This window comes from Gadus macrocephalus, chromosome 3, assembly GCF_031168955.1.
Source record: "Gadus macrocephalus chromosome 3, ASM3116895v1".
Classification (NCBI taxonomy): Eukaryota; Metazoa; Chordata; class Actinopteri; order Gadiformes; family Gadidae; genus Gadus; species Gadus macrocephalus.
In genome coordinates this window covers 22,451,038-22,463,116 of record NC_082384.1, presented here as the reverse complement: position 1 = coordinate 22,463,116, position 12,079 = coordinate 22,451,038, and the positions used below count along the sequence as shown (strand labels likewise).

General features: G+C 46.6%; 1 protein-coding gene across 1 annotated transcript; it reads left to right on the top strand.

Annotated features, from left to right (window-relative positions):
- Positions 1-2,380: 2,380 nt before the first annotated feature.
- On the top strand, positions 2,381-11,976 carry tfap4 (transcription factor AP-4 (activating enhancer binding protein 4)). The gene is made up of 7 exons (XM_060048031.1): positions 2,381-2,753; positions 5,057-5,222; positions 5,812-5,910; positions 6,025-6,195; positions 7,304-7,453; positions 8,222-8,392; positions 8,989-11,976. Exons 1-7 carry the CDS (start codon positions 2,665-2,667, stop codon positions 9,142-9,144), a joined length of 1,002 nt encoding a protein of 333 aa, XP_059904014.1. The 5' UTR covers positions 2,381-2,664; the 3' UTR covers positions 9,145-11,976.
- Positions 11,977-12,079: the final 103 nt, after the last annotated feature.

Here is a 12,079-nt window from a genome sequence, read left to right as displayed (position 1 = left end):
GGGGGATCAACAGCTGGAGGCGACGCTTGTGTCTGCATCCCCTAAAGTTTCTTCACGTCCATTCTCTTAAATTCTTTCTGTGTAGTGTCTTTGAAATACCACCAATGATGTTTTCCATCGCGTTACGCTAAATTATCTTCGATTTAATAGGATGGTAAAAACATGGATTTGCATAGAAACGTACATTTGATGGACTATATCTTGCGTGGTTTATAGCAAATAAATGACATCTATACAAAGGAAAGGTATAACCAACAATGGATTTGGCCGATTTCTCCCTATAGGTATGCTGCGTTTGGCCAAATTTGCTTAGGAAATCCCCATGAAATAATTTAGAATCATAAAATTAAATTAATTTGCATAGTCTGGAAGCTGTGAAAGCAGGGCAAAACTGCCCAAATGTCCTCACCAGAACGACCTGGTACACTAGAAAGCATACGTTGTGAATTTTTGTAGGCCAAGTGTGCGTGGGAGGCTCGTGTCGATGTGTTCGTGGAGGCATTGGGTCAAGGCTGTATGGCCAGAGTTGTAGGATTTGGTGATCACAACGCGCGGGTGTTTATGTCTACCAGACAGTGCTCGTCCCCACAGACCTATAACGCCACATCCGGATCAAAGGACGGGCTCTGACGTACGACCATAATGGGTGCACTTCTTCAATTTGAGATTATAATTATTTGCTGTGCATGTTTATATTGTTTTGCTTTCTATTGCAATTATGCTGTTCAATGCGTTAAGACGGATAAATATTTTCTGAACCTTTCGCGTCTGTTGGGCTATATTTCTCCAGAAAACCAAGCCGTCAGCTGTTGAGGCTTAGTAGGCTATTCGTTTTTGCAGAAAATACATATATGATTGCTCACCAGCCATTCGAAAGGTTTGTTGTGAAACATATGCACGTTCGTATTTTGATGTGCATAGTCAACCCAAAAAGCCATAGAAGTCAATGGAAGTTCCAACATTGTTTGGGCCAATTGGAATTTGTGTTTTCTTTCTATCATACACCATAATATATAGCTAAATATGTGTCTATATGATGGGCTTATCTATCAGCAAATAAGGACGGCATATTCTTTGCTGATAGTTAAGATGTAGGCTATTTGTTAGAACCGACCCAAACATTTAAGTACCATTGATAGTTCACTGCCATCTAGTGGTTATTCGATCTAACCATTTCAACAATATAAAATAGCCTACTATTTCTTTCTCTTTCTGCGGTTTTATGGCTCATTTCTGGATTTTACAATTCAATCAAACTTTATGAAGTTTTTATTTACAAGTACAAGGAGGAGGGACAAATTCCAGAGTTGAAGAAGGGGGTGACGCAATCCTTCTGCTTTAGTGTTGTTGTTGACATCTGAGGAGGAGACTGCAGAAAAGGCGTTTGTTCCAGGTGCATAAGATGAAGAGGCAAGTGGTCATGGGGGGGCAATGTGAATCTCGATATATTACTTATTTGACGCTTATAACTATATTTAGGATCAGAGTATACATTCCCATGGCTCTAGTGTTTGGCTTTGCAGTGAGGGGTTGATTTGAGGAAAGCCCCTTGTTTTCTTTTTTAATATTGGTAGAGAGCTGATATGGATGTGTCTCTTGTAGCTCCGTCATTACTTTCAAGCTATTATCAGCGATGAAGGAAAAGGGTTTCAAAGTAGAAGAAAATAAACACCAATACAAGAACACAGTCAAAGCCTATATGTACAATACTGAGAATTATTAGAAGCATAACCCTAACCCTAATCCGAAAAACAAAACCGTCAAATCAAAACCTAAACAACAAACAGATTCAGATGGAGGCTCATTTATAAAAGGTCTTCTGGTTTCAGGATAGACCTCTCAGATCACTGGACAGATTGGTGGACGAACCGTAACCATTGGATAAAAGCGTCTGCTAATGTAAATGTAATAAACAAGAGGTGGATTTTTATTTATCATGATTATTATACATATATTTTATATATGATTATTATACATATATTTTATATATTCCACTATTATTTTAATGAGTAAGGGCCTGGTAAGTGTGTCACCAGCTCAGACACAACCAAATCATAAGTGGCATTCTACTATTACTATTATTAATTCATTATTAACTGTTGTTGTGTTTATTGATGAACCATAAATTCGTGTTTGCTTATGTTTGCAAGATAGTGTTGTCCCCCAAAGGGGGCCATCAAATGAAAAAGCAAATATCATACATAACATTTTTTTTTTGTGCATATTATGAGCTATCCAATGTAGGTATTAAACATGTGTATTCTAGATTGGCTAAGCCTATCCACACGGCGCCACACAACAGCCGTGTTTCACTGGACTCCTTTGTGCGTTGTCTACTTTTCCGGAAAACAGAGAGCAACTTGATTCCTACCAGCTGTTTCCCGCCTCGAGACAGATCAGCTGCAAACACACGTAGTAGGCGGAGGCAAAGAGCCACACACACACACACACGCACTGGAGGATCCCCATCAGCTGTGGCTGCAACACAGCAAGGCATTCCGATTCTCTATTTTCCTTTAACGCAGGAGCGCGATTGTTTTTTAGGATTTAAACTATGCACCTAAACAGGGTGAATAGGAAGCTTCTATAATCAACACCTCTTCTTAAATAAGCGGTTCGTGGCGGGGAAAACAACACAGATTTCTCAAGGGGGGCTTCGGAAGCATGGAATATTTCATGATGCCGACAGAGAAGATCCCTTCCTTACAGCAGTTCAAGAAATCGGAGAAGGATGTTATCGGGGGGCTCTGTAGGTATGTATCCGACGTGAGATCGCCCTATTTACACGCCGTGCATTGATTGTTGCTGGCGGCAATCGGGATCGGAAGTGGGTTAGCTTATTAGCCGTTAGCACCCGCATTTGGTAAACCCACAACATGGTTGTCAATACTCCTTTTCGTGCCCCCGCCGACCATGGCGGCACTTATCAATAACCCGAAGCGGCGCGACTATCGACGCGCACCACACCGCGAACGGGTGTTGAAAACGTAAATAAACACCGCGAAATGGATGCGTTTATGTCGGGCGCAACACCAACCACGTGGTTGTTATCGTGCTGCACGCCGCTTTGGCGCTATACACTTTTCCCCCCCGTGTTCGACACGGTTTATCCGGGGGATAACGTGTCAAACAACCGCTAAGCGGTCCACCGAACACTAATCACGGTGTTTCATGTTCCCCCGGGTTCAACCCTCACGTTTAGCGACCCTTGGCGGGGCGGAACGGGGCCACGGTGTGGAGCCCTGCCCGTGTAGCTGCTCGGCTAGCGCTGCGCAGCCATGCTGGTCCACGGTGTGTGTCGTGTGGAGAATGTAACACGGCTGGTGCTTTTCGCATGCCTTTTGTTGTTTCCCCTCGCCGGCCCGCCCGCTTTCCTTCCACACGAACTACACTAACGCACACATTCCCGTGGTTTGAATTCGAGATTTGCACGTCTTGTGTGGTTGAAAGTAGTACGATTAGCCATTGACCAAAACTAGCTCCCGAGTGTACGGAAAAGGCATTGTTCTCGGTGCCAAGGGGCTGGCCTGCTGGTGTCACATTTCAGTCCTATTGCGTGATACTACTTGCCTAGTAGTAGCAGCAGCACGTCGATGCTGCTTTCGATTTCAGTCCGAACCCGAGGGAATGGGAAAACGAGGAATGGAAGTTCGTTTGTGTTTCTCCCGTTTCTTAAAGAGTGACTGTTACTGTTAAGCCTATTGCAACTCGTGCGTCAATAAACGCAACCCCTCGACGAGGCGCGCACATGTGACTCAGCAACATTTGTGAATGACCATATGCGCGCAGTAAACGTAGACTGTTCCACACGTTATTCCTATATCCTTCTTTAAATACGAACCAAGTATCCCAAGTAAAACCATCCGTACCCCCCCCCAATCTGTCTTACTCTGGCTGATATGATAAGACACACACGCGTGTGCGTGTGTGTGTGTGTGTGTGTGTGCGCGCGCGCTTCATGCCAATTCAGAGGCTGGATGAATAACAGTCTACAACTTCATGTCATGTTCTCATGTTGTCTCAAGTCTGTTACCGTAATAACATGCAACCCTCTAGGGCTTTCATATCGTGCCCCCTAGTCAGGGAAAAGCTTGGATTTTATTGTATAGTAATAACATTAGGAAGTCAATCATCACATTGGCTTCATTACAAACGTTTATTTGTTTTCAAAGTGAATGCAGAACCGCGCAGTGATAGTAAGCCCTATCTGGGAAATGTTGTGACCCAAACAGCATATGTAACCAGATATAGGTCAAAGGCAGTCTCAGCTATAACTTATTGTTTTGTTTCAGACAGCCATAGGGTTGCCTGTCCAACCAGGCATTGTTGCCCTACCAACCCCTCTTACAAAATATCCACCAAACTGAAAAGATCAGGAAAATCAGGTTAACGGGTTACTCTTTGGCCATCATGGTTCACCCATTGTTTTTCCTTGAAGAAATAGTTGTGACCACATAACTCGGGGTCAGAGGTGTAGAGCGCTGAGTGGAGGAGTGACAGCTGACCTCTTTAGCAGGTCAACATTTGGATAAAGGCTTTTCTGGTGAGGAGGAAGTGCATGTACTGGAGTCAACAAACTAATGTTTTTTTTCGGTCCGAAAACAATTGCAATTAATCCCTACAAATAAGACAAAAATGCAAAGTCAACTCCAAACTTGTAAGATTCTGTATGAACTGGGCACCAAATTGAAACTAAACTTTCCCACTTGACCTTTCTTGGCCTTCACAATACAAGGAAACTGAAAGGAAATGCCTTGACTCCCCCTCTATCTCTCTCTCTGGGGAAATGCCTTGACTCCCCCTCTATCTCTCTCTCTGAGGAAATGCCATGACTCTCCCTCTCGCTGTGGCACTGTCTTGACTCCCTCTCTATCTCTCTCTCTGAGGAAATGCCTTGACTCCCCCTCTCTCTCTCTCTGAGGAAATGCCTTGACTCCCCCTCTCTCTGTGGCACTGTCTTGAATCCCCCTCTCTCTGTGGCACTGTCTTGACTCCCCCCCCCTCTCTCTCTCTCTCTCTCTCTCTCTCTCCCCCCCCCCCCCCCCCCCTCTCTCAGCCTGGCCAACATTCCCCTCAGCCCAGAGACGGCTCAGGACCAGGAGAGGCGTATTCGCCGTGAGATCGCCAATAGCAACGAGCGCCGGCGCATGCAGAGCATCAACGCCGGCTTCCAGTCCCTCAAGTCCCTCCTGCCCCACACGGACGGCGAGAAGCTCAGCAAGGTACGGCCCACAAGAGCACGCACACTCGACACAGTGCTGCTGGGTCGTGAGCTCGCGGTGTGTTGAGCTCATGGGGGTGTTTGTTTGGAAAAACGTGTCTGTGCCTTTCATGCTCATGATGCATGTTTGACCTGTGAATTTAATTCTCCATCTAAACTAGAGCTTTGACTCCGAACTTCGTCATTCGAATATAATTAGAATATCAAAAAATAAATCAAAATTCGAAGGAATATTAGGCAGCCCTTAATATTGGAACCTGTTATGGGCAGGCCGAGAGGGAGAGACGTCGGAGAACCCGACGCAGTCCGTTCATAATATTGTAACGTCCACGGAAGAGGCAGTGAATGAAGTATTGATTAGACAGCGATTTATTAGAAACCTAATAAACCGTTGGAACGCGCAAGACCGGTAACCATAGCAACGCCGGTAAGCAAACCTCGCGTAGCCCAATCCAGGTCTTACTGAAGGCATTTAATGGTCAAAATGTTATTAATAAATATTTGAATATTAATAAACAAATGAACTTCGAATATGATTTTTGGGCAAAAGTCAAAGCCCTGATCTAAACCTACGCGTTTGCCCCAACCAGGCAGCCATCCTGCAACAGACGTCGGACTACATTTTCGCCCTGGAGCAGGAGAAGACCCAGCTGCTGCAACAGAACAACCAGCTGAAGCGGTTCATCCAGGTACGGTGGCGCGTGGATCATTAGGTCAATGACGGAGTGTCGAGGAGCATCTTCTTTGGTGGTCGGCACCGGGTCAGAACCTAACACCAGATGGTGCACCATTCTCTCCCCAAGGAGTTCAGCAGCTCGTCGCCCAAGAGGAGGCGAGCGGACGAGAAGGACGAGGGGATTGGCTCCCCCGACGCTCAGGAGGAAGAAAAAGGGGAGGAGTTTCGGAGGGAGATGCTGGAGCTACGGCAGCAGCTGGGCAAGGAGCGGTCAGCTCGCTTGCTGCTGGAGGAGCAGGTGAGACACGCACGCTCACAAACACACATTTACCCTTATACTTTAAAAGGGCACTATCCAATCATTTTCTTTTCGAGGTAGAGTACATTGTAGACCAGGGGTCTCAAACTAAACTTACCTGGGGGCCGCTGGAGGTAGAGTATGGGTCAGGCTGGGCCGCATCAAGTATTCCACAAAAAAAAGGAGCACAACTGACCCAATCTAAGTTAATGATTGGGCTATCATTAGACCACGTTGGCTATGTAATCGCTGACAACAGGGTCATTTCATAGCGGTTGATGGAAACCGGGACATTTTAGTGTCCTTTGGCTTTTGTCTGGACTGTTGTCGAGCCACTCAGTAAAAATGTGCGTTTGACAACAACGCGCGGGCCGCACTGACACTAAACTTTGTTGTCAAGTAGGGGGTCACAAAATATCATCCCGTGGGCCTCAATGGGCCCTTGGGCCGCGAGTTTGAGACGCCTGGTCTAAAAGGATACACAGAGACAATTGTCTTTTGGAATCAAGATCGAGGTTCAATAATTTATTGCTATATAACTGTACAAGTTGCTAGGGATATGTCTCAGTGTGCTCATGACAGTACATAACGACGACCCACCCAGGGCTTGGTACAACAGATCCCAAGAAATCCCTACACATAAGACATATAGCCTATATAAACGTGGTTGCCAGGCTAAGTGTCAGATGTCTGGTTAACGTGACAGGTGCTTATGTGTGCAAGTGATGTGCAATTCGCATAGAGTCTGATAAATAAATGCATAGTACAGATATAAAGTAGCCTTTAAGAGTAACGGTATATAAAAACATGTTTGTCAGTAGGGATTCTTTGCACAATGTAACAGAGAATCGCCCTACAAGTACTCATCACAAAGATTAAAGTACTCCATGGCCGTTGTAAACATGGCGGAAGGTTAACCACATTAAAAGCTCCCCGGAGGAATCAGTACAAGGAAGTCGTTTGTGCTTTTATTGGTAACGGTTGTTTTTGAGAAGCCTGGAGAGACCGACCGCTAATCTCCTTTTTAAGAGAATCGGTCCGAGCGCATCACAGTCTTCCTGCTGCGCTGGCTCTAAGTGCGTGTGTTCCTCCGCCTTATTGCTCCCAGGTGCACACGCTAGGCAACCACCTGCACCCGGAGCGGCTGAAGGTCATCACCCAGGAGCTGGAAGCCCAGGCCCAGCTGCAGAGCCAGACCCTGCTACGGCTGCAGCAGATGCACGGGCAGACCACCGAGAACCACGCACACAGCCCCAAGGTACATTAGACACGCACGCACGCACGCGCGCGCACACACATCATTTAAACATTGTGGGTACTTGGCAATGGCTTGTCTATGTTCCCACGCAAATGAGCGGCTGGGCTTAAAACATCGCCCTTGAGATATTTTTAGTGGACCAGCATTGCGCGTGTGAGGCTAGTATTTCAATGTATGTAGCGGCAGCGACTATACTGAACAACCTTGAGCCACCTTTTGAGGTGCGCTCCCAGCGTGTCCAGACGTGGGCAGCCGTTACCTCATGCAGGCTGTGTCAGACTTATTGGCGCAACAGCTGTTCTCATTTGTTTTATCCAGTCCTATCTGGAAGCAGAGGGGGCTTCCCCCCCTCTCCAGAGCGGTAGCGTAAACAGTCATGCCATACCATAGTATACAGTTCCCAGCAGATGAGCCGGCTACATAAACAAGGCAAGACCCGGGCTCCACAGAACCTGTGAGCAGTAAGGGATTGGGATTCAGTGGAAGATTTGGGGCCATGTTAACTTTTCATGTTCAACCGTTGGGTCAGACCTTGGCTGACCTGATATCTTGTCAGTTGATCTCCAGTCAGCTGAGGTGTCGGATTGAATGAAAAGTCTGCGATGCCAATCAAGTGGCAAGTAGGGCGCCCCGGCTGATAAGCACATGACTGCAGAGCACGGCGTGAAATAATGTAACGCCCTAATTTTGGTTTCTTTTTGGTGCCTTTCATTTTTTGGGGGGAAAACAAGAAAATAACTTTCTTTAACAAGTCACTGTCTGTTCTAGATCAAGGCCCCGCCCACCCCTCCAGCCCCCACCCACCACCCCACCGTCATCGTCCCGGCCCCCACACTACTCCAGCACCCGCATCATCACGTCACCGTGGTAACGCTGAGCCCCAGCGCCCAGACCAGCACTGTGTCTACGTCCAGACAGAACCTGGACACCATTGTGCAGGTACGAGGAGAGCCCTGCACGCACGTCCACCTTTTTAGTCGCGTGTCGCGTCGGTGTGAGATTGTGCTATACAAAATACCAAAATACCAAAGGCTTAGTTATGGCTCCACGTTGACGCAACGCAATGACCAGGCAGTCGCTCCGACGCGGACGTGAACCTATTTTGGTTCTGCGTCGGGTTTCAGTGAGCGGACCAATCACAGCCCTTGCTGCAGCGTCGACCCGTTTTTGGAGGCGCACGTCAGGCCCTTGGGGTGGACGCAAGGAGGGTCCGCAAGGGCGTAATGGTTCCGTTAACACCCGTTGCGTTGCGGAGACATGGAACCATAACTAAGCCTTAAGGGTCGCTCATGACTTGACACACCATTTCGTTTTTTTTTAAACGTGAACTTTTAACAGCGGACGCTGCTGGTGTGTGTGTGTGTGTGTGTGTGTGTGTGTGTGTGTGTGTGTGTGTGTGTGTGTGTGTGTGTGTGTGTGTGTGTGTGTGTGTGTGTGTGTGTGTGTGTGTGTGTGTGTGTGTGTGTGTGTGTGTGTTCAAAATGTCACATCGGGAGCCAGCGAGAGATGACTAACGGTTGTGTGCTTCCCTCAAGGCCATCCAGCACATCGAACGCACCCAGGAGAGGAGGTGCAGCGTGGAGGAGGAGCAGAGGCGGGCGGTCATCGTCAGCCCCGCCCACGTTGCCATGGACACCACCTGCTCCGACACAGACACTGACACTGAGGGGGAGGAGCGCTCGATGAACTGACCCGTGGCTTGCATGCAAAAGCTGCATTAGACGCGCGCGCACACAAACACGCGCCAACCGACACACACCAAACACACACAAACACACACACACACACACACACACACACTGTAGTTGCCTCTTGACGCGAACAAGTTATTTTTTTTAGACGATCCGTTATCCCCCCCCCCCCCCACACACACTCACTGTTAAGTCACGTATTTCCCTCGTACTGGAAACCAGGACAACTCCACTGTAAGCACCAGTGTCCTTCGGAAGACAATTTCCTCGTTGACCAATTCTAATTTGTTTACACGGTTAACGAACCGGTTCCAGCGGCTAAATGAGCCGCTAAGTAACCGGGAAGTGCAACTTCGCGAACCCAATAAACGTAAGTTTGTGTTCGGAGGTGTTCCCTCTTTCCTGCACTGTTGCGAAGCTGCTTGATGCTAGAGCAGAAAAAAAACCGTCAGCGAAACCAGTCGTCCTCCTCCAAAAAAAGATACTTTTCAATCCTCCGTCCTTTTTTGTTTCATTTAATATCTCATTTAATATCTCATCACGTGCTACTTACAATCGTGGCGTCAGCGCTGCCCGGCTCCAGTATACTCATTGACAGTATTATGTGTGTGCTGCAAATGAATAGACTCGACGGAGAGTTGAATGTAATACAGCTCGGGGCAGGCTGAGCCCCTAAGTGCTGAGGGTGCGTTCAGAGGGGTGCACTTATTTCCCCCCTTCGTCTGGCCTCATGTGTGCCACCCTGCTGGCTTAAGCTGCGATAAAGTGGATGAAGCTCAACAAAAAGAAAACTAGGAATCAACGATTCATCTGATGGACTCAAACCAAATTGATCCATGTTTGATCCTGTGTTTTGGATGTAACGAGTAAGATTAAGCTAAACCATCAATCAAGTCAAGAAGGGGCTTTTCCTTCTTTGTTTTGCAGTGTTACTGAATGTATGTGGCGGGAGTGTCTCGCTCTTTGACTTAAACAACTGACTTAGTGTATATTGTCGATGCGAGACGCGGCCTTGGGCTAGATAACTGGAATGGTTATTAATCTTCAGATTGCTTGTCAGATATTGTTCTCTATAGATACACACACACAGCTATACACATAATCGAAGCTGGTTCATCCAGAAATCTGTCCCCTCTTCTGCTACAAATAATGACGTATGTTAAGAACATAAACATACCATACCCCCTGAACCATTGAGATTAAAAACGGGACGCATTTATTTGGAATCTAACTAAATCGGGTCCCAGGTTTTATCGTTTAAACAAGGCCTCTTTAAAAAGCATCGGCTGAGCATCTCAGACATGTTGGACCGTTGTGACTATGCACTCGCTTTGGGCATTTATGCAATTCCATCTCCAGTGACTGTTTGAAATGAGGAAGGGATCATCTATGCACCGTTTCTAGACATGTACTTACCAAGCATCTCTTGCTTACATCTTAGAATGTAACGTTGTACCTTCTGTGTGCTCTGGGTCTATATAGTGCTTTTCGGAGCACTAAGGGAGACCCCCTATTTGTTTATCCTTACACTACCTAGTGCACTGGCAGGGAGGGTTAACGAAACTGATGGTAACATCTTCATATGTAGTCTTTTATCGCTCTTGAGGAGGAGATTAATCTCGGCTTGAATGTGCCAGAGCTGGAAAACAGTCAACCGTCTCTGGTGGGCAAACGCGCAGAGAGCCAAACCTACACCTAAAACTACATTACGAATCAATTTATTCCGTTTTGAATTTGAGCCACGTCTAGGTATCCTGGAAAACAATGCAAACAATGAAAATAGGTAAAAATGTGGTTGGTAAAAGAGGTGCTTTTAATGGGTGGTGTGTGGACCTATCGAAAGGGCACCGTTGAATAGTTATTGTTTTTATTTGTGTCGTCTGCTCAGTGCACTGCACTGAAAATGAGATTGTTCCCCTTCCCCCCCGCCTGCAGACAGCAGACCCACTCCCCCCCCCCCCCTCCCCCTTATATCCTGCGTCTCTGTTGTCCAACTGGAATCCCGCCCGGGGAATGTGGCCATGTATCGCTCCTGTTTTCATACGCTGACTTGATGCTGTAAACATTCCATTTATTTGAATCTTTATCGTTCTTTGTTTGGTCATGTACGTCACGTTGCCGTGTGAACCTGTTTTCGGGGGGGGGGGGGGGGGGGTTACGTCAGTGGGTGCTCTATAGGTCTGTCATGGCTCATTCCCCTGGAAGCCTGGGCTGCTTCCTTCCTACGTCTCCATGTCTCACCATCAACGTGTGGCCACCGGTCCAGCTAGGGGCCACATTCACACCGGTTGGGGGGCCCTTCATGCTTTTCTCTGTCATACTATATACCCTTTTTCTTTAAAAACCACGAGAGGTGGGAGATTCTATGTACATATTTTAAGCGTAGCCTTAGCCGGTTTTATATCTTTATTGGAGAGATGTTCAAATTTAACAGTCAGGGCTGAGGCTGGGGCGGCGACGGCTCCCTCTTAATGTGTCTGTGTGTGGCAGCACTCCTCTCCTTTGGGCCAGATACCAGATGATTGATACGAAGCACTTGATGTTTTATGCTGCCCCAATCAAGGATACCGAAGGTGTTGTTTTTGCCATTTCTAAAAAAAAAGAAAGAAAAAGAAGCAGTTCTTTTCCGTTACCAAACCTGAGCAGCTGTTGTTCTTTTGCTTTTTTTTTTATCCTCCGAAATGAGGAAACATTTTAATATTTCTGATTTATTTTTGTTCACCTGTCCTGTTCCCTGAAATGCTGTTATATTTTGTTTATAAAAACCTGGATAAACAGGCCTTATGGATGAAAAAAAAAATGAAATAAAATTTGTACTTTTTTTCTAAATAACACTGGTGTACTGTGCTGCATAATGTGCTGGCAGAAAAAAAACAATGCCACTGTATATATATTTCGACAACCACTAGGAGGTGGTGTTTATAAAAAATGAATG

Bases quoted from the DNA above. Each gene is read 5' to 3' on its own strand.
- tfap4 (XM_060048031.1), top strand. From the start codon at position 2,665: ATGGAATATTTCATGATGCCGACAGAGAAGATCCCTTCCTTACAGCAG. The intron at 5,223-5,811 runs GTACGGCCCACA...TGCCCCAACCAG, and splicing joins ACGGCGAGAAGCTCAGCAAG to GCAGCCATCCTGCAACAGAC. The intron at 7,454-8,221 runs GTACATTAGACA...TGTCTGTTCTAG, and splicing joins ACCACGCACACAGCCCCAAG to ATCAAGGCCCCGCCCACCCC.